Source organism: Meriones unguiculatus, chromosome 4 (genome assembly GCF_030254825.1).
Source record: "Meriones unguiculatus strain TT.TT164.6M chromosome 4, Bangor_MerUng_6.1, whole genome shotgun sequence".
Taxonomy (NCBI): domain Eukaryota; kingdom Metazoa; phylum Chordata; class Mammalia; order Rodentia; family Muridae; genus Meriones; species Meriones unguiculatus.
In genome coordinates this window covers 25,618,865-25,641,051 of record NC_083352.1, presented here as the reverse complement: position 1 = coordinate 25,641,051, position 22,187 = coordinate 25,618,865, and the positions used below count along the sequence as shown (strand labels likewise).

The following is a 22,187-nucleotide window of genomic DNA, read 5'->3' as shown; positions in this document are numbered from 1 at the left end:
ACTACAGAATGAATTCAGGGCTTCACGCATGCTGAGCAAGCACTGTACCAACAGAGCCAACATCTCCCCACCCTCCTATTCCCTAATTATCTTTAAGAAACAGATTCTACCAGATAACCTGAGTGGGCCTGACACAGTCAGTTTAAAGTTTTCAGGCAGCCCTGAACCACCACCACTCCCAAAAGAAAAGAAATTCCTCTGGGCAGGAGCTTGGACTCAATTAAAAACAACAACAACAACAACAAAAAAAAAAAAAAAAAAAGCATTATCTACAGGTTTAGATCTTGCGCAGCAGATCCCAAACAAACCAGTTCTTTGCAAAACCCTCGTGAATCATATGCTTCTTCCGTTTCTCAGAATGAATCCTGACTATACCGTCTGGGACTTAAGGAGTAGAAAAATACCAGGAGTTGGGGGAATAGCAGTAGTTGGAGATGAAAAGACAGCTTGGTTCCTTCAAAACGTGAGAAAGAGCATGAGATGACCATGCCTCAAAAAAAAAAAAAAAAAAAAACAAGTACATAATACACACACACACACACACACACACACACACACACACACACGGAATGAGAAGTTTAAAAACCGATTTTGAGGTTCAAAAGAGATTTTGACAAGAAAAGCCTTGGGGGAGAGGCTAGGGAAGGTGATTCTTGATGTTCAAGGCAGAGCGAACAGGGACAGGGCAGCAGGGGTTAGGTTAGCCTTGGTGAAATGCTTTCCCGTGAGGCAGCACCGCAGGATCTGTAAGTGAATTTCATCTCAAACCGAACCGGACGGGCGGGGGCGGGGGGAGCAATCAGCTGCGGTGCGCAAGCGCGAGCCTGCCAGGTCCCTCCGGCCCCGCCCCTCGCGGCCGCGCCAGGCTCTGCAATCGCACGTAGAGATCCTCGCTCCAGCCAGGCAGCAGGGTCGATCTCGGCTCTTTCGGAGACCCGCGGCCTGACGATGGCGGAGAAGACTCAAAAGAGGTGCGTGTGCCGCTCGGCTAACGCCTGCTGTCCACTCTCCGCGGGGGCAGAACCTGTCTCTGGTGGCAGGGTGGGGAGAACCGAGACCGTGTTTAGGAGGATGGTTCCAGAATCCCACCCCGGGGGTGAGGGCGGGAGGGTTTGTTCCGTGACAGCCCCCCCACACACACACCCCAGCACGCCTGCGCAGACTCCCTGTTGGGGCTGCGGGGGGACTCGGGGCGGCAGTGGGCGCTGCGCGGGCGAGACGCCGGCCAGCGGGTGGCTGCACCGTCGGCCCAGCCTCTTCAGGACGAGGGAGGCCTGGAAGAAGTCACTGGAGCTGTCACCCTGCAGCCCAGCGCCTGAGAGCCCGGGGCCAGCAGCCATGGCCGCTTCTGCCTCGGTCTTCACGGATGGGGATCGCTGGTGGGAAGAGACTGCGTGGATAACAGAGAAGCATACGGGGCCATTTGCAACAGCATCGGTGTGGAGCACTCTGTAGCAGACACTGAACTCAAAGGGAGTCATTTGCTTCTGCCTCCTTTGTGCTGGAATTAATGTCTTGAGCCGCTAAACCTAGAATCTTTTTTTTTTTTTTAACGATATGTGCATGCATGTGTCTGTGTGGAGGTATGTGCGTGAAGGTGCACGTGTAGAGCATGGGATCCCCCTGGAGCTGGAGTTACAGGAGGTTGTGAGCTACCTGACATGGATTCTGAGAACCAAAACTCCGGAAGAGCAGCAGTCGCTGTTAACTTCTGAGCCATCTCTCCGGCTCTTAACAAACCCCATGTTGTAGCCAATCCCATAAATTAAAATTTAGGTTTTTCCCCTGTTTGCACGGGCGACCTGTCACCTTTTTCATAAACTAAAGAGGAACAGATCTACCATAAGTAGCCCTTGCACGACAGCATACATACACACAGCCTTCAAAGGAGGAGGCTGGCCCGTCATTTGCTAGGTCTGGATCTCCCAACTCCCAGCTGCCTGCTTCCCATTGCCCCCCACCACCATTACAGGGTGCAGTGGGTGCAGGGGGGATGTTGGTAACCATGTTTACTACAAAACCCAGCTGAGCTAGTAGTAACTATATTAATAATTATGTTTTGCCTCCCTGAGAAGTGCGTTGCTTGACATGACCAGTACCTGGGTTTCTCTTCAGGGCGTTAAATAGGGCACGCTTTGGGATCTCTTCTACCCTTAGCTACTCATAATGCTTACTTTGTGAAAAACTTAAAAGGAGGCAAGTTGTGAGAGGAAATTAAAGGTAAAATGAGAGCATTTATGGAAGCTAGGCATGGTATCGAATGACTTTAATCTCAGCTCTTGGGAGGCAGCCTGGTCTACATAGCAACGTGGGGAGGCCAACGTAGTAAAACCCTAGTCAGGGTTAGGGGAGAATTATAGAAACTTTGACCAGAGTTTAAAGAATGCTATATTTTAACACAAAGACTACTTTAAATGAAAAGCATCTAATATGTGACACTTAAAAGTGGTGGTCTAGGTGTGCTAGCACACACCTTTAATCCCAGCACTCGGGAGGTAGAGGCAGGTGGAGTTACAAATGAGTTCTAATCTGAGGCCAGCCTGCTTTACATAGAGAGTTCCTGTGCAGTTAGGGCTACAGAGAGAGACTTTGTCTCAAAACAAACAACAACAAAAACTCAGACCAAATAATAAATAGATAATGGTGGGGTAACCAAAGAGAGCCATTCAGTTATCACAGGACAAAGAACTAGAGAGGCAGGGTGTTTGTGGGCCACTTTAAGCTAACAACTGAAAATAGTGATGTCAGAACAATGATGCCCCAGGAATGAACTTTGCTTCAAGAAATTTCTGGTATGCATTTCCATTTGATTATTACAGAAATTCTAGGGTTAGTGTCCCAATTAGTTGTTTGTTTTGTTTGCTTTATAATATTTTTATTTATTTAACTTTATTTTATGTGCATTAGTGTGAAGGTGTCAGATCCCTTGGAATGGGCATTACAGACCATTGAGAGCTACCATGTGGGTGCTGGGACTTGAACCTGGGTCCTTTGGAAGGGCAGACAGAGCTCTTAACCTCTAAGCCATCTCTCCAGCCCCTTGTTTGTTTGTTTGTTTGTTTGTTTGTTTTTAACAGACCTTGCCTTGGGTTTATTTGTAAAAACAGCACAGGACACTGGTCATCTGTAAAGAGTGTGTAGGTGGGTGTGTCACACCAGTCCATCTGTCTTCACATTGCCAGAAGTCTTTCCTGTGGGGCCTTCACAGGGGCCTGGGCACCTTTGGGAGCCTGCGCTGGGGCTGAAGCCTGGGCCTTAGCTGGAGCTGCGGCCTCTGCCTTGGTTTGAACCTGGGCTTTGGTTGGCAGAGATTACGACCCTTGGCCATGTAGTTTCTAATCCGCTTCCCAAGCTTGAGGTGAATGATGAAAGCCAGACAGCTGAGTTTGCGGCTGGGGCCCTTTGGCATCTTGCACTTGACAGCCGAGGCTTCACAAGGGCCTTGATGGCCTCTGCTTGCGCACTCATGCCTTTGTGTTGTTTGCCTGCATCTTCTTCAGGCCTTTCTTGTTGTGCTTCTTGGCAAAGCGCATGTTCCTCAGGAACTTGAGGTCGACTCCCTTAAGAAAATTGTATCTTTGTGACTGGGCTTTCTTGATGCCATTTGCAGGACTGGTTGTGTGTGGTGTGGTTTTTGGACTTGGCCATGTTTGCACCCGTGGCTCCCACAGCATCTGGGCGCAATTAGTTTTTAGTTGTCAGCTTGCCTCAGTTGGATGGTTGCACAGTTTAAGATTGTCAGGTCTTTGAGAGCGTATTGATTGATGATTGATAAGAGAGGGCCTGGCCCACTGTGGGCAGTGCCATCGCCAGTCAGGTAGGCCTGAGCCATTTAAGAAAGCCACTTAGATACATAAGAATATTTTCTGTTGCTTTTGACAGTGCACACGCCTCAGCTGCATTTATACACTATTCCAGTGAAGGTGATGGCTGTATCTTCCCTCCCTCTCCAGGTTTTGGCTGTCAAGGTTGTTAACAATCAGTAAAAGAACATCAGAGATCTGTGTCCAAACGTTCTTACAGTGTTTTTTCTTTCCTCCCTGCCAACATCCTTCACTTCCTTTCTTCCTTCATTTCTTCCACTGTGTAGATCAGGATGGCTTTGCATTCACAATCCTCCTGCCTAACTCTCCCCTCTTCTGGGATCACAGATGTATTCTACCAAGTCAACATCTTTGTCTAAGGAATTGCTTTTTTTGACAAATGTATATTAGTCCACCCATAACTTTTTAACCAATCTCCTGCTGATGGACATCTAGGTGGTTTTTACCTTCTTGCCTTTTAGAGACAATGCTGGTACTAAATTCAAAGAAAGATCTAAGCCAGGTATGATGGGGCATACCTTTAATCCCAGCATTTGGGGAGGCAGAGAAAGGTGGATCTCTGTGAGTTCAAGTCCGGCCTATTCTACAAATTGAGTCTAGGAAAGCCAAGGCTACAAAGAGAAACCCTGTCTCGGAAAAAAACAAAACAACAAAAAACAAATTCAAAGGTGTTTTTTTGTTTTGTTTTGTTTTGTTTTTTAAGCATTTAAAGTATATCTGATTTTGGCCTAATGGACTGTGTGCCACTTAAGCCCCATAATACCTTAAACCCTCTTACCATTGACTTTCCATTTTTCCATGAATTTTGTTTTATTTTATTTTATTTTTAAGGCAATATATTTTTTGATAGTCTGCTTTTTTTTTAAATCTTTTTAAAAAATTATTATCATTTATTACAATTTATTCAATTTGTATCCCAGCTATGGCCCCCTCCTTCGTCTCCTCCCAATCTCACCTTCCCTCTTCTTCCCCTATACCCCTCCCCTAGTCTACTAATAGGGTAGGTCCTCCTCCCCTTCTATTTGATCCTAGCCTACCAGGTCTCATCAGGACTGGTTATGTTGTCTTCCTCTGTGGCCTGGTAAGGCTGCACCCCACAGGGGGAAGTGATCAGAGAGCTTGTCACTGAGTTCATGCCAGAGAAAGCCCTGCTCCCCTTTCTAGGGACCCCACTTGGAAACAGTCTATGGGCTACATCTGAGCCGGGGTTTTAGGTCCTCTCCATGCATGGTCGTTGGTTATTCTCTGCAGGGCCCCCAGGACTCAGTTTTGTTTTGTTTTTTTTGTTTGTTTGTTTTGTTTTGTTTGTTTTTTTGGCTCTGTTGGTCTCTTTTTAGAACGCCTGTCCCTTCAGTTCTTTCTATCTCTGCCTTCTTTCATAAAATTCCATGCCCTCTGCTCAAAATTTGGCTATGAGTCTCAGCCTCTGCTTCTATACATACCTCAATCAGTAGAGTCTTTCAGAGGCCATGAATTTTTTTTAAGATTTATTTGTTTATTATTTATACAGCATTCTGCCTGCTCACCAGAAGAGAACACCAGATCTCACTATAGATGGTTGTAAACAACCATACGGTTGCTAGGAATTGAACTCAGGGCCTTTGGAAGAACAGGCATTGTTCTTAAGCTCTCAGCCAGCTCTCCAGCCCCTCCACGAATTTTTAAAACTTTTTTCTTAACTACAGAGTCAACATAGCTTAATTAAAAACATTTTTAATTATTATTATTATTATTATTTTGGTGGTTTAAATAACACTGTCTCCTATAGGCTCATCCTTGAACTTACTCATGTGTTTGAATACTTTCTAAACACTATCAGGTGATAGTGGTTTAGGAGGGGACCTTGTATTTTAAATCTCACTTAGGATCAGTGTTACCTTTGTCTTCTTACAGCGTGAAGATTGCTCCTGGAGCAGTTGTCTGTGTAGAGAGTGAAATCAGAGGAGACGTAACCATAGGTAAGAAAACCGATGTTTCTTGAGATGTGTGTGAATCTATTTTGGTGCCTCGCCTTTATGTCCTGTCTTCTGTGTTTCACGGAGGCTTGCAATTCTTATCTTGTTTGTTTTTCTGTTCTTTTTTTATTTAATCACTTTACAGTCTGACCCCAGCTGTTCTTTGTGGTTCGGGCTGTCCTGGTGCACCATGCTGGCCTCGAACACAAACATATGCCTGGCTCTCTCTCTCCCAAGTGCTGGGAATAAAGGCATCAGCCACCTCCTCCCTTCTTGGCCTGTTGAGTCAGCTCATTTTAAAGATTCGTCCTGAAAGCTCCTCACAAGTTTTCTCCCACCTGTGTCAGGGCTGGGACACTGACGCGGCTACACTGGCCCCCAAATGAAGTCAGGGTTCTGCTGCAAGGAGAGGAGAGTGACACTGGACGGCAGTATTTCCATCACAGGCAGAGAGGAATGTGAGGTGACATTTCAAGGCTTGCTGTCAGTACCATTAGCTCTCACGATATTGCGCCTTGCCAGAAGTCTCACCTCCAAGACCAAACAAACAAGCCAGCACATGGCAGGTACCTGACAGGCGTGGCTGAGTCCCCAGTGCCACAGGAACTACCAGTTCCTTCTGTAAAATCTGTTTTCTGGACACTGTGCCCCTGCAAATTTAAATAATGGGCGATCCTCCTTCGCTACGGCTGCCTGTCACCCGCATGGCCACAGTAGCACTTCTGTTCCCACAGGCCAGCGGCTTCTCAGTGTTAGAGCACTTGCTCTGGGTTCAGTCCTCAGCTCTGAAAACAAAACAAAACAAAAACATGAGCTGTTGACAGATTTTAAGCTGACAGAATTTGAAAAATCATTGTTTTCAGTGCTCTTAACTTTCTGTCTTCAGTGCAAACTTCCTGTGAGGAGAAAGTGTGAGCTGTGACCCACTGAGACTCTTCGGCCATATTTACTCACTGCCTGCTTCAGTGTCTATGGCTCTCGTCATGACTCGGGAAGAACTCAGTAGCTCACAAGGTGTTCTGTAATGAGAAGACAAGTCAGACTAAAGTAATGTACATAGCTCACTATGGAGAACTTCCCTTGCATTTCTTCCTTCTCATTTTAAACAATCAGCTTATGATATGTGCTGTGTAATACATATATTGGTAGGATAGACATATCCGTAGCATGGGACACACAGATACATACTTGGCATCACCTTGAACTTACAGAAACTTCCAAAATAGAAAGGAAAGGATGGCTGTGATGGGCCCATAGTTTAAGACAGGATTCAGTCCATTACAGCTGAAAAGGCCCGAGGGCGGGAGAGCTGCCACATTGCTTTATCCTCACTCAGGAGGCAGAGCGGGCAGGAAGTGGAGCTGGGCTAGAACCATCCAGGTTTCACTTCTTAAAGATTCTGCAACCTTCCAAAACGGTGCTTCCAGTGAGTGTACAGTCGATTTTTCACACTCACAGCCCACAGTGGCTCCTATGCAGCTTTGGGCTCTAGTGTCTAGACCTAGCACCCAGCCCTCATGTTCCTCTGGCTTTCTTGTCTTTTTCCTGAATGTTGGAATTATGAAAGCAAAGACTGTTTATTTCATTATCTTATATGCATGTATATGTTGCCTGCATGTATATATGGTATGCATTCCGTAAGTGCACAGTCCTAGCTGAGGCGAGAGGAGGGTATCAGCTCCCCTGTAACTGGAGTTTTAAACAGCTTTGATCTGCCATGTGGGTGCTGGGAATTGAACCAGAGTTTCGGAAGAACAGCTAGTGCCCTTAATCACTGAGCCATCTCCAGCCCCCAAATACACTCTCAGGCTGGCATTTGACCACCAGCTGATAGCATACAGTTAGAATATTAAGCATGTAAATGATATGTCATTACAGATTTTTTGTGATAGTCTACCTCATAAGAATTTTTGATACAGTCTCACTATGTAACTCCTAGCTCCTAAGTGCTAGATTAAAGGTGTGCGTGATCACAACTAGCCTCAAGAAGTGGTTAAAAAAGTAATAGTTTTATTAATCCTTTGAGAATTTCATAGAACGTATTTTGATCATGTTCACACCTATTTCTTCAGAAGTGATTAAAAAATATCCTTAAGGAAAAAAGCTAGAAATGATTTGCTGTTTATCAACAAAGTGAATTGTTTTATGTATATTACATGTGTGTGTATGTATTATCTACGTACATAGTGGTGCTTGACATCAGACGTACTAAGCATGCACGGAACATGCTTGCATTTATTTTAGAAACAATTCCATTTTTAAAGCAAGGAAAAGATGCAGGAGAGTGATGATACAGCATTGTGTCTCCCACAGTTTTTATCTCATCTTTGAGTATTTATTTCTCCCCAACCCTGTGCTCAAGCCTCCTGTTTCTTTAATTGTGTATAGAAGTAAGGGGTTTTTCCAGAGTTTGGGCTTAGATAATTAATTCTGTCATTATTGCATATAGCTTAAAATATCTCCTCCAGTCAGCTATTCATTTTTCTGAAATAACACCTCAGATTCAAGCCCTCCTGCAAGGCACAATTATAAAGTTTAACCAAAGCAGAGCTACCTGGTTCCAGCTCTCCAACCAAGTTTGGTTTTCCTTTTCAAGTGTCTTGTTGGTTTTGCTCATGCTCCTGCAGTAATTGATGGAAATCTTTGTCCCCTGCAGTTGGCAGTTGGCAGTTGGCACATTATACACTGCTTACTGGAAAGTTCGAGATCTGTGAACAGAAATGTGTGTGGGGTGCTGCATGCATGGACTGCCCATCTTTTAACACTTAGTAGTTTGAACAAGGCAGGTTTCTCTTTTGCTGTTTCAGGTTATGGGGACCTTAAATCAGATCTGTGATTTCTAGATATTTGCTGTATCGGTGAAATTCATTACAAGTGTGAAGACAGGTGTGTGTATGTCCAGAGCTGCCTACAGCACAGTCTCTCAAAACGGGTGTATGTGGTTGGGAGTATGACGGAGAGGGGGTTGTGCAGGTGGGGGCTAGATTGTAGAAGCCCAGCCCTTGTCATGAGGGCTCTGGCTTACAGCTCTGGGGAAGCCCTTCCTTCCCCTTCCTGCCTTGGAATGTGTTCAGAACTAAGAGCCCCGCTAATTTTCATAGCATCAAGCTTGTTTTTCATTAGACTGCTACAAATTCATTTCTGTCACTCCTCCTCTTGATAGCTGACTAGCCTGGGAGGAGGGCCAGCGGAGTCCTAGTCCATGTGCTTGTGAGGGTGGCCCCCTGCTGTGGGCATGAGAGGCGCAGACTGGGCACAGTGGGACCCTGTCTCCCTCAAGCATGCTCTGCAGCAAAGCTTGCCAAATCCTCCCTGCTGGACTCTTTCTCGGAATGCAAAGCAGCGCACAGGGAGTTGTTGAATTTCCAAATGCAAGAGCTTGGATTTACTTAAAATTTACTTACTGATATATGAAAATGTACCCAGAGATTGCAGTCTGTGGCAAAGGTGAAGGGTGCCCTTTACCAAATGAGGGAAAAGGAGACAGAATGCAGGAATGTCTTCCTGGCCGGGCTCCGGAAGCCCAGCCAGCCGTTTAGAAAAATAATTCATCCGCCAGTTAGTGCAGCTCCGACTCCAGACACATTTGTCCAAACAAGGAGATAAGCCAGAGAGGCTTTCAGCACAGTCAGTAAGAAAATACACAAACTGCCGTGCCAGGGGCAGCGCCAAGAAGGTCCGAAACGGAGGGAAATGGGAAAAGGGACTCTCCATGGTGACTTTCTTTTTTTAAGCGTCTTAACTTCAAGAGCCTTTAACGTGGCTCTAAAGCAGACCAAGTCTAGGTAAAAAGTATTTGTGGCACACCGGAAAACCTGGAGACTGCCTGCCTGCCAGCCAGCATGCTGGCTGCCTGGACTGCCAGGCCCTCTGCCCCCAGGCCTGTGGTGTGAAACTGCAGACAGCTGTGCCTCCTTTCTGTTCTCCAAACCACACTCTTAGCTATCACATGTGCTGTATGCTAGCCTCGAGGGAGTGTTCCACTTACTGCTGCCTCCAACATTTGCTTTCATCTCTCAATTCAAAGCAGATTGGTTTCCCACAGGTTATATCAGCCCCCGCTGCAGTTAGGCCAGGATGCCAGCAGGTGGCAGTAGTGTCACAATCAAAGACCTCACCTAAGCTGCTGAGTTAACTCCATGGGAAAGTCCCAGAGATTTATAACCAGGTGTTTTTCAGTTACCTATAGTAACTAATGATTAACAAATAATAATGACAACAATAAAACACCAGCTTAAACTGCTTAGACGCTATTCGAGGTGACGCACGCCTTTAATATCAGTGCTCCGGAGAGTCAGAGACAGGCGGATCTCTTGAGTTCGAGGTCAGTCTGGTCTACTTACACAGTGAAACTGTCTCAAAACAAAACAAAACAAAAACCGTTCTGATTTGGTTTTGTTACATAATAACTTCATTTTATTTTGCTTGTTTTGTTTTTGGTTTTTTGAGAAAGTCTATAGAGTATCCCAGGCTGGCCTCCAGCTCATTGGTGAAGCCCAGGATGGCCTTGAACTTCAGATCTTCCTGCTCCCACTTAAGTGTTGGGATTGCAGGTGGCACCGCTATGCCAAGCTGCGTTTTATGGTATGTGTGTGTGTTTGTGCCTGTCAGGGCCAGGGACAAGCTCAGGTGTTACTCTCAGGCACCACCTTTCCTGTTCCTGTAGCACTCAGCAAGTAGCTCCAGGGATCCCGAATGAGCTGTCTCGGCCCTGTGTCGTCTATTTTTGAAAGAAAGAAATAGCAGTGTCATTTATTTTCAGAGGCACACATTAGAAGAATATTTAAAAAGACAGATCACAGTGCCAGTGGGCCCTAGTCTTCATAATACCTCCTCAGAGCTGGACACAGTGGAGCACATCTATATCCCAGCACTCTGGGAGGCAGAGGCAGGAGGACCTCTGTGAGTTTGAGGCCAGCCTGGTCTACAAAGTGAGTCCAGGACAGCCAAAGCTACACAGAGAAACCTTGTCTTGGGAGAAAAAAAAAGTCCTCAGATGTCTTCTCCCTAGTTCTGCTTATCACAGCTGCATTCTGGCTTGAGGGTCAGCAGGTAGCCTAGTGCCCCTGGCTGCTTCCCCAGCACTGACCAGAGATCTGAGCCTGTCAGGACCCTCAAGAGCTCATGTCCCACTCAATCCTCTACTAACCAGAAGTCCTGTGGTTAAAAGCTGTTACCATGATACTTGAGGAAAGGAGAAAAGCAGGCCCTGGTCTGTCCTGAGGCCAAATTAGCCATTTTGCTGTTTTCAGAAGTTCTTAGCTCTGTGTGGCAAACACTGAGCTCCTCATTTTTAATGTTTTACTGTGTTTATTGAGTGCATACAAGTGTGTGGACAGAAGATAGCCCTAATAAGTGGGTTCCAGCATGGGGTTTGTGGGATAAAATTCAGGTCACTAGGCTTTACTTTCTAGGCTGTCTTATCAGCCCCTGAATCCTACCTTAAGAGCTCCAGGCCAGATCCTGTGATACCCCTTTCAGACCTGTTTCTTGTAACCCACATTTCCATCCAGTGAGGTAGGGTGTTAAGGAGCCTGTCCTTTTATAGCTGGGAAAATGGGCCCTTGAGATAGCAGAAGCACACACATAGCCTGTAGGTGATAGATCCCAGAGCCTAGACTTTCTAGACAGGGGTGGGTACAGGCTGGGAGAACCTAAAGTAGACCGTGGCCCTTTATCTGGAGCATTTTGAATCCAAAGAGAAGTCCATATTGTGTGAGCTATAGCTTTCCATTGGCTCATAACACTGGGAGATGTAGAGCTTATTATTTCAGAAGAATCCAGCATGTGTGACAACATTGTTGAGCACCTGGAGACCGTCATGCCTAAGTGACTGCTCTGAGGAAATGGTAGTGTATTAGGCCCTGTGAGAGTGCTTTCTCCAAGTTTTCCTTATTTTGAGCTTCCTAGTGGTTTTATGTGTACTGGTATCTGCAGGTCTCAAGTGTTCAGTCTGCATGAGCTTCCCCTGTACTTTAGACAGTCAAGCAGGAAGGAGTGGGACTCAGATGACCCCTTCACTTTGTGCTTGCTTTATTTTAGTTTTTAGTAATGATCGTCTATTTAGTAAGTAAGTATATCTATTTTTATAAGTGTGTGTGCATATGTACCTGAATAGATACACACATACACATAAGAAAAAGAAAGCACTTGTGGTCACCTTGAGACTTTTCCCAGGATCACAGCAACTCCATCTTCTATCCTGAACAGCAGACTTCATTTGGGAATTTAATTAGTAGCCAATGGTGTCAGGGGATTATCAAGGCTACTTGTGCTATTTCATTCTAGACTGTCTGCCTTTAGACTCTGTGTCCTGTTTTGGGCCCCTGACCTCTTTATCAATCCCCCGTAACTGTGTGTGTGTGTGTGTGTGTGAGAGAGAGAGAGAGAGAGAGAGAGAGAGAGAGAGATATCTGCACTGAGGTCCCCTTTGAACTCTGGTCATCAGGAAGGCCTTTGTATCTATTCTCTAGATTTGGGAGTTGGTAAAGTAAGTAATCCTAGTTTTCAAGATAAACCCAAAGGGGGGCAAAAATAGCCTGTGTTCTTGCGCTTGGGCTATGTGCATATGTGTAAGAGATTTTGGTGTTGGGGATCCCACCCAGGGCTTTGTACATACTACCTACACACATGCTCACCAACTGAGCCACTCTCCTGGCCCAATATCTGCTAATTTTTTTTTTGTTGCCCTGCAACATAGTGTTGTGTCTTGCCTTTTATAAGCCAATAGTGACTTTTTGTAAAAATTAACTGTTTATACCACAGAATCCTGGGAAGTGACACCTTTGCCCCTTGATCCTCCTGTCTACCTTCCTGTTTCAGTTACTTGTCACTGTGTACAAGTAGAAATAGCGTTGAGTAATCCAGCATTCAGGAGGCTGGGCAGAGTCCGCCAGCCAAGGATAAGAAACAAAACAAAAACAAAAGGAAAAGTAGCTTTGCTACTGAGCTAAGAGTCAGTGGGTATGAGGCCGAAGGAAGACATGCTTTCTTATCAGTGGCAGATAAGTGTGTGTACGTGTGCCCACTCACTGCAGAGCAGGAATCACGGTCTTCCACCCAGTTCTCAGAAGGTGTCCTCTGGGTGCTGTTAGAGTGAGACTGACGTGTCTCGGGTCCCCAGCCTCAGTCTGTTGGCCCAGCATTCACATTTGGCTCCTCTTGCCTCCCTCCCCTTTAATACTGGAACTATCCATATCAAGCCCTGCCTGCTTCCAGTGTGCATGCCTGAACCCAGGTGACAAGGAGTGAGGCTGAAGGTGGACCCGGTGCTTCCTGGTAGTCATGTGGTGAAAGATGGAAGCACTGCGTTCTCAAAGAAAAGACAGGAGTTAGGTTTTCACTGTCCATGTGCCACACACTGTCTCCAGCGTCACCGCATCTGGCTCTTCCCGGAGTCCTGCAGGACTGCTGCTCTCGTCACCTGTGTGTCCTGCTGAGGTCACAGGAGGCTGGAAAAGGCTGAGCTGTCTGGCTCTGCTGCGTGTGCTCCTCCCTTACCTTGGCTCTAGATTTGGCGCTGACTGCTGTTTTGCAGCCAGTGATAGTACTTTACGGTACTGAACATGGTGCCTGGCACAGACTTGGAAAGTGTTCCTCCCAGAAGCCTCGCCCATCTCCCTCACCTCCCACCCTCCTGCTGGACATGTAACCTACACTGAAGTTTCTTCTCACTGGCTCTGTTCACAGGCCCTAGGACAGTAATCCACCCTAAAGCACGGATCATTGCGGAGGCTGGGCCGATAATTATTGGTGAAGGCAACCTCATAGAAGAGCAGGCCCTCATCATAAATGCGTGAGTAAGGCTCTTACAGGGGCCCCAAACTGACTGCCACAGGGAAGAGTTTCCAACAGCGTCACCCGTACAGGAGCCCTTTACAGCGTAGCTCAAGAAAGTGCACTCTTTCAGAGCTGGAGAAGAGTGTTTAAGGTTCTTTCAGCTTAAACACACAAGGGACCCAGAAACCAGACCAAAAAACACTGGGAAAACCAGAGCCCCCAGCCCCGTGTCTGGTGGTATCCTGGACCTGTAATGGTTTCCTGACCCCATCAGCAGCCTCGTGTTGAGCCTACCACACTGAAGACAGTTTTTGGTTTGATCTCTCTTGATGTCCACATGTGAATTTAACTCTATTTTCCCATGTTCCACGTGGGTAGTACCCAGCATTCTAGTCGCAAAGTGTGGGGGTCCTTGTAACAATTCATAAACTTTAAAGATAAAAATGTGATAAAATGTTAGCTAATGTGTGTCTTTGCGAACCGGGCTATAATGCCCACGATACGTCACAGAGTATGTATAAGCTTTTCTAGATAAAATTTGGGCAAGAAATTCAAGCTTTGACCTAATTTGTAGCAACAATGTAAGGAATTTGTGTGGGAAAATATTGAGCTGTGATAAAAGGCTGACTTGTCTGACACTCAGGGCGTGTGGGGGCTTCTTACGGTGGCAGGCCATTTCTTTTGTCCTTTTTCAGTGTTAATGTTCTCTTCACTGGGCACCTGGGTTTCGAGGTCATTCCCAGCAGCCTGTTCTGCAGAGGTCAGCCGCCAGATAAAGCTGTGCTGTCCGCATCATTCACAAACTACCCCAGTCGCCAAACAGTGGTTCCGCGTGGACGTCTGTTCACATTCCACAGTTTTAAATGGCTGTTACGAATGGAAACATTTCAAAGTAGGCATGGATTTGAGTCTTCTTTGTTTTACAGTGTCCTAAAGAAGGTCCTTCAACTTAAAATTTAAGAAATGAAGGAAGGCTAGAGAAATGGCTCAATAGTTAAGACCACTTGCTGTTCTTTCAAAATGCTTGAGTTCAGTTGTCTTCACTCACATGGAGAGCTCACACCCACAGTGACGGCAGCTCCAAGGGATATGACGCCCCCTCTCCTCCCCCTTTATTTTTGAGATAGGCTGTCTCTGTAGTCCTGGCTGTCCTGGAACTCACTTTATAGACCAGGCTGTTCTGAACCCACAGAGTTCTGCCTTCCTCTGCCTTCCACGTGCCAGGATTGAAGGTTGACACCCTCCCTCTTCCTCTTCTTTTTTCTTTCTTTTTTTTTTTTTTTTAATTAATTAATTTATTTATTGTGGCACCCTCTTCTGGGGCTGTTTTTAAACCTGGGACTTCTTACATTTCAGTGGTTCTGTTCAGCTCAGCACCTAGACTTCCCTGGCACGGGGGAGGAGTATTTCGCCTGGCTCAGAAACTAGGTGCAGCTGTGCAGGTTAAACTTGGTGCAGGTAAAATTAAGACAGAGGATTCAGATTCTGCTTACTGTGTCACTGGCTTTTGGTGATTTGTCTCTTCTCTTTATAGTCATCCGGATAATATCATTCCAGACACTGAAGATCCAGAACCCAAACCTATGATTATTGGCACCAATAATGTGTTTGAAGTTGGCTGTCGTATCCTTTGCAGTAATGTACCTCAAATCGCCCACAGATTTTGGTGCCCAGATCTCTCCCTGTGTAGAAATTGATATACCTTATCTATCCCATATATTTAAAATATATATAGACTAGGCCAGCAAGCTCTTTAAACAGATCCATTACAGTATATTAAGAAATCTTTTCTGAGCTGGGCACAGTGGCACACACCTGTAATCCCAGCACTCACGAAGGCAGAGCCAAGCAGATCTTTGAGTTCAAAGATCCAGCCTGGTCTACAAAGTGAGTCCAAGACAGCCAAGGCTACATGGAGAAACCCTGTCTTGGAAAAAAAAAAAAAGAAGGAAGGAAGGAAAAAGTTTTTTCTGAGGACTGGAGAGAGAGAGGTTAAGAACATTGGCTGCTCTTTCAAAGGACCCAGGTTCAGTTTCCAGCAACCACATGATTGCTCACAACTGTCTGTATCTCTAGATTTTTTTAAAGAAGTCTTTAGGCTGAGCATGGTGGTATGTGTCTTTAGTCCCAGCCCTTTGAAAGCAGAGGCAGGTGGATCTCTATAAAGGAATTTTAGTTTAGAACACAGTTGCTCTGGCAAGAGAACACATCCAAAGACTTTCTAGCTCTATGTGATCTGCCTGGGATACAAATGAGACAGAGGCAAGTACATCTCTAAGTTCAAGGCCAGCCTGGTATAAAGCAAGTTCAGGTAAAGAGAAGTTTAGGCCTAGGTGTTGTGGTGCATGTCTTTAATCCCAGCACTTAGGAGACAGAGACATGCAGATCTCTGAGTTCTGTTCAGGCAGTTTGGTTGGGTCAGTGAGCTGAGAGGCAGTGCAGCAGAGTTGAGTTCATGACAGTTCAGATGTGGAGTTTTACCAGGACAGTTTTACAGAGACAGATTGTGAAGATAGGATGAGTCAGAGAATGAGAAGGAATCAGAAGATTAGAACAGACTGCTAGAGTTAGTTCAAGGCCAAGCAGAGCAATTCAGTGAGAAACTGAGAGAAGCCAGATTGTGTCAGTCAGCTTGGAGAGGAGTTTGGCCAGAGCATCTGATTTGAACCAGCCAGCCAGAGTTCAAAAAGAACTAGAAAGGGTGAGCTTATTTAGCAGTAAGTCCTAGAAGCTGAAACATTCTAGGCCTTAGATTAGATTGTATGGATATTAGAAGCTTCCAGGACTAGGCCTCAGTTAGCAGATGAAGGTAGTAAGCCTCCAAGCTGACAGTCAGACAAATAAAAGTTACTTTGCAGATCTCTCTGAGTTTGAAGACAGCCTGGTCTACAAATCAAGTCCGGGATAGCCAGAGCTACCCTGAGAAATCCTGTCTCAAAAAACAAAAAAAAAAAAAAAAAAAAAAAAGAAGAAAGAATTTTTCTAGGAAAGAGGAATGGGAGAGGGAGGAGATAGAGAGACAGAGCTGTTCTTTCTGGGATTGGGGCTATAATATAGAGCCCATGGCTAGCATGTGTTTGATCCCTGTCACCCTCCTGTTCTGGCAAGTCACTGGGGTGGGTAAATACTGGCCCTAACGCGCATGCACGCATACGTACACATCTTTAGCACTTTGAAAGTCTTTTACTTACTAGGGCTGTAGCCCTATTGACAGGAAACCAGGGTTGAGGGCATTGACACTGAGAAGCTAATTCTAGCTTCTGTGTGAAGCAAGAGTGGCAGAATGGCTCAGCCACTGAAAGCACTTCCACGAAGCCCAACTGCCTGAGTTCAGTCCCCCAGTCCCACACAGAAGGAGAGAACTGAATCCCTCTAATTGTCCTCTGATCTCAACACATACACACACTCTTGGCACACAGGAATGTGCAGACACAGGTGCACAATAACTAAGTAAATGTAAGGAAGTGTTTAAATGATATGGGTCGTTTATTTGAGTGGAGATATTTTAGTTTAAGAACTAAATCCTTGCCGTAGGTCGGCCCTAACAAAGAATCCTGGCAGGGCTGAGTCTGTGCAGCCCTTGTCACCTGTGTCCAGTGCACGGAGGACATTCTGTATGCATGGGAAAAAGCATTTACTTAACTCAACCTCACAGATTCCCAAGCCATGAAAATGGGAGATAATAATGTCATTGAGTCAAAAGGTAAGCTGTGTCCAGAGCTTTATTGTCCTTACTCTTTGTTGTGGCCTGGGAAACGGCCTAAGTACAAGGTGGCATTCTTGGATTGGGCCAGAGTCACTGTCAGGTTAATTCTTTGCCTCAGAGGACCCTAACCTAGTTATGTGGTTATCTGATAATGTGGCTAACTACATTAACTTAAAAAGCCAGCTGTGTACAGCTAAGCTGGGGCTGGATTACGGTGCCAGTCAAAGACCTGAGACGGCTTCTGTGAAATGTGCTGGCAGTGCTGTTGCTGAAGAGCATTCTTGTGCAATGAAAGCGACAAGTGGCAACCTCACCAGGAATTGCTTTCTTTAATTTCAGAGCTGCTTTACCCTAGCCAATCAGAGACTAGTGTCATCTGCTTATCAAATTAGAGCCAGGCAGGGCATTGTGTGAGGACCCCAACACTGCTGGGAACCAGCTCCCACAGCCTGAGCCTGCAGTTCAGAGCAAACACTTCTCTAGAATACTGCTTTGTCTTTCTTGAATCGGACTGACATGGAGGAAAATGCTGCTTTCTTTAAATAACTAAAGTATACCTTCTGTCGATTTGCTTCATAATTTTTAGTTTTCATTGCCAGCTGCTGTCATCGTCATTGGCCTTTCTTGTGTTTCTGAGTGTCAGGCATGCTCGTGGCACTGAACGCCCATTAAAGAGAAGTATGGTAGACCCCCTCCAAGAGATGTCACTCACATGCTCAATGCCACACAGCCTGTGAGCAGGGCAGGGCCTCAATAAATCCACCCGCACTTACTGCCTGCCCCTGTGCTGTCTGTACAGTCACCGTATAAGGCCAGTTGCGTTTGTATACCCCAATCTCAGGAGGAACATAAACACGATGAAAAACGTCAGTGCCCGCTCGGTGTCTTAAGGGGTAATTCTGTCTCCCCTGCAGCATATGTAGGCAGAAACGTCATCTTGACCAGTGGTTGCATCATCGGGGCGTGCTGCAACCTGAACACTTTTGAAGCCATCCCTGAGAACACAGTGATCTACGGTGCAGACTGCCTGCGACGGGTGCAGACGGAGCGGCCACAGGTCCTCTCTAAAAGGAGTTTTTCTAGGACCACTAACTTTCCCGAAGTCCCACGGGACTATCTCAATGGGCAGCAAGTGGTTAGCGGTGGGGGGGGCTCAGTGGTATGATTAGCATAGGAGGCCCTGGGTTCCATCCCCAAAGAAAACTGAATAGAACATCAGAGAAACATTCCCCAAATTTGGATTTATTTGAAGTTCAATCGTGATCTTTAGATTAAAATCAATGTGTATATATAATCACTGTGTTTGTACAGTTATCTGATACACATTGAACCTTGCACCAAAATATTAATTTACTGATTGACTTCCAAAACATAAATCTTCAAGATGAGGAATGACCCCACAAATGCCACAGTGAGTTTCTAACTTAGTTTATGAAAGTGCCATGGCTTGATTATGAACACAGCTTATGAATAAGGGAAGTATGTTTAGATATTTCTCAGACTTACAAGAAATCATCCCTTCCTAATAACTCAGATCGAGAATGATGCTGGACCAGGGGATGAAAGGCTCAGGCCTCTCAGCTCCCCTTAGACATGAGACGTTCAGACTGGAGTTTTGAAGCTCATGTCATGGCACAGTCAGTAGAGATTTCTTGAGCATCCTTACCCTCCCCTACAAAGAAAATATTTCCAAGACTTCTGATACTTGACCTTTCTTAACCATATTTTTATCATAAATTAAAACCAGTTCTTTCTAGATTACTCCACTTCTCAGTATTTAATGTCGTCCCTGCTAGTCTGGAACTTACAGCCAAGGATGACCTTGAACTTCTGTCCTTCTGGCTCCAGCTTCCTGGGGCTGGGATTACTGGTGCACTTCATGATGCCTGATTGTGTGGTGCTGAGAAGCAAAGCCAGGGTTTCACGCATGCTAAGACATACCCTATACCCAGCTGAGCTCCGCCTCACCCCATGGGTTACTCCTCTTTTGTAGTCTTGGCATTGTTGTTACTATTATGAGAAGGAATTCTATAGACTGAAAGGGAATTTAGCTTTTTTATTATCTTTCTGTGTAATAACAAAAGTGATTAGAGGGGAAAATAAATGGAGAATTGGAGAAAGGGAACTAGGAGGAAGTGAGTAAGAGCATCAGGAGTCTTGCACACACCAGAGGTGTGCCGCTGTCCCCCAGAAGTCACCGGTCTTCACTAAGCCAGGTCCTCGGGCTCTGGCAGTGTCTAGGGTGGAGTCCTTGCTGTTCACACGTCCCTCAAGTGAGTTTGCCGTCAGGAGGTGGACCGTGTTAGGGAGCTTTGCTCTATGGAAAGTAAAGCTCAGCCAAGGGCAGCACAGGGGTGTGGCAGGCACATCCATGTTGAGAAGCCGGGATAAAAACCCAAGAAAATTCAGAAATGTCCTTCTATGTTTTTGTAAGTGAAATTGTCTGGCTTTATTTCTTCTCGGGCTTGCTGCATGGCCTGTAGTAATAGATTTAATACAAAAAATAGATTTAAGACAGCAAACAGCTAAGGAAGAATAAATCAGTGAAAAGCATGTTGAATTCCATGAACTCAGATCATTTCTAGCTGGTCTTGTTGGCCTTGCTTTTTGTCCATCTTCACTCTCTCATCTTTTCAGCCCCAGACGCTGCAGCTGGATTTCTTGATGAAAATCTTGCCCAATTACCATCACCTGAAGAAGACAATGAAAGGCGGCTCAACTCCAGTTAAGAATTAAGCTGTGAGGAGAGTGAGCCATCTCTGCCAGCTTCTGAAGGACTCAGTGCGTTAGCGTCATGTTGACTTTATTGAGTTATGGATGTTAGTGTCATGTTGACTTTACTGAGTTATGGATATAGGTGGATCCCCTTGTAACTACCTTTGTAATTTATATGGAGTGTATTGATTCCCTGTCGTTGTTCTGGTAACTTATAGACTCGGGTTTTCTTTTATTATACAAAATATTAGCTATGCATCTATTATGTAAAAGACTACCCATGATATTATGTTCATATTATTATGTTTATATTCTAATGTAACCATGTACCATAATAACTAAATAAAAGTTTGACTACTTGCATTAATCTTCCCAAGTAGCTGCCTCAGTTTTTAAGATTTATTTATTTATTATGTATACAATATTCTGCCTGCATGTACACCTGCACGCCAGAAGAGGGCACCAGATCTCATTATAGATGGTTGGGAGCCACCATGTGGTTGCCGGGAATTGAACTCAGGACCTCTGGAAGAGCAGACAGTGCTCGTAACCTCTGAGTCGTCTCTCCAGCCCCTCAATTTTTATTATTAATATTTATGGGACTTCACAGTGAGGTTTTTACCTTTACCTCTTGTGTATTGATAGCTGTTTAAATAAAAATGACGGTGAGGGGCTAGAGAGATGGTTCAGTGGTTGCTCTTCCAGAGGATCTGAGTTGGATTCCCAGCACCCACTTGATGGTTCACAATCATCTGTAACTCCAGCTCCAGGGCATCTGATACCCTCTTCTAACCTCCGAGGGCACCAGGCATGCAAGTGGGGCACATACATATTCGTAGGCAAAACACACACAAAAAGTGAATGAAGTTGTAATACATGTGAGGGCTGGAAGATGGCTCCACGGTTAAAGGCTAGCTCACACTGCAAATGCAGGTGAGCTTAGCCACTGAGTGCATCTGCTTTAAAAAACTGTATATGTTCCTTCAGGAAGAGAAGCCTCAGGCAGAGCCAGAAGAAATGGTCTCTGGCTAACACAGCCAGTAAGTGACCACTTTGCGTAGCGTCTTCCTAAGTGTCTGAGGATAATAATAAAACTACGACTAGGGGCTGGAGAGACTGCTCAGTGCGGAAGAGCCAAAGGCAGCTGCCACCAAGCCTGCTGACCTAGAACTCACCCGGCAGGAGAGAGCTGACTCCCATCAGGTGTCCTCTCATCCCGCATGTGCTCCACCTTGAGAGCACATAGGCACACAAGTAATGTAGAGAGAGAAATACTAAAATATTTTGAAATATTTATGAAGTTATTTACACATGCTACTAATCACTTACTAGTAAGTATATAGAATGTCATTTATCTGATTATATACAGAATAAAAAATGAAGGACTGCATTGTGTTTGGTTGGGGTTTTGTTTTGTTTTGAGGCAGGGTTTCTCTGTGTAGCCCTGGCTGTCCTGGACTTTCTTTGTAGACCAGGCTGGCCTCAAACTCACAGAGATCCACCTGCCTCTGCCTCCCAAGTACTGGCATTACAAGCATGCCACCACTGCCCGGCAAGGACTACATTGTGATCTCACTTATTTCAGTGCCTCATGTGTGTCCAGCACATTCTACCACTGAGCCACACCTGCAGTCTCTCATCTTAATAATCTGGTACAATAGTACGTACAATTCCTAGAACACAACTTTTCAGCTTGTGAATGAGTAGACATTAGTACCAAGATACTAAGTTATAAGATAAATATAAGATGGTAAAATACTAGTGTCTTGGTACTTCATTTTTTATTATGGACTAGGACCTAGAACTATGTTTTTATATTTCTGAAACTGGTGAAGAGATTTATTCTTAGTAAGAATAATCTTGACTTGGGCCAGAGCACTCAGCTGTAGTGGGCTGAACAGAGTTTTGAAACAGGAGAACAGGGTGCTGGTGTTTTCATTTCTTTTTTTATTTTTTTTTTTATAGCTGTCAGTCCCTTTGTAATCCCTGATGATGAAGTCAGAATTTGTTAGTCGTAGAAATTCTCTCAGTAAAGCATCAGAAATTACAGAATCGAGCCAGATGGTACGGCTGGTCATCTCAGCTGTTCTGGACCCTGAGTGGGAAGATGGAGAGTTCCAGGTCTGCCTGGCCTATATCCTGAGTTCTAGGCCAGCCTGGTCAACTTAGTGAGACCTTGTCTCAAAGAGTAAAATCAGAGCTGAAGCT

The 22,187-nt window shown here is 45.3% G+C and overlaps 1 protein-coding gene across 5 annotated transcripts; it reads left to right on the top strand.

The window, feature by feature from the left end:
- Window positions 1–810: 810 nt before the first annotated feature.
- Dctn6 (dynactin subunit 6) lies at window positions 811–20,355 on the top strand. Of its 5 annotated transcripts, XM_021636510.2 has the most exons (8): window positions 1,183–1,437; window positions 5,718–5,782; window positions 13,469–13,574; window positions 14,254–14,450; window positions 15,093–15,181; window positions 17,214–17,261; window positions 18,179–18,321; window positions 19,902–20,355. In XM_021636510.2, exons 4-8 carry the CDS (start codon window positions 14,422–14,424, stop codon window positions 19,998–20,000), a joined length of 408 nt encoding a protein of 135 aa, XP_021492185.1. In that variant the 5' UTR covers window positions 1,183–1,437; window positions 5,718–5,782; window positions 13,469–13,574; window positions 14,254–14,421; the 3' UTR covers window positions 20,001–20,355. The 5 variants fall into 5 exon arrangements, with proteins under 5 accessions (XP_021492184.1, XP_021492185.1, XP_060237590.1 ...); XM_021636509.2 differs by lacking the exons at window positions 1,183–1,437; window positions 14,254–14,450 and adding an exon at window positions 811–971; XM_060381607.1 differs by lacking the exons at window positions 1,183–1,437; window positions 14,254–14,450 and adding an exon at window positions 1,462–1,583.
- Window positions 20,356–22,187: the final 1,832 nt, after the last annotated feature.

Excerpts from the sequence above, each read along its gene's own strand:
- Dctn6 (XM_060381607.1), top strand. The coding sequence starts at position 1,558 with ATGTGCATGCATGTGTCTGTGTGGAG. Across the intron at positions 17,262-18,178 it reads TAATGTCATTGAGTCAAAAG|CATATGTAGGCAGAAACGTC; the intron begins GTAAGCTGTGTC and ends TCTCCCCTGCAG. Across the intron at positions 18,322-19,901 it reads TGCAGACGGAGCGGCCACAG|CCCCAGACGCTGCAGCTGGA; the intron begins GTCCTCTCTAAA and ends TCATCTTTTCAG.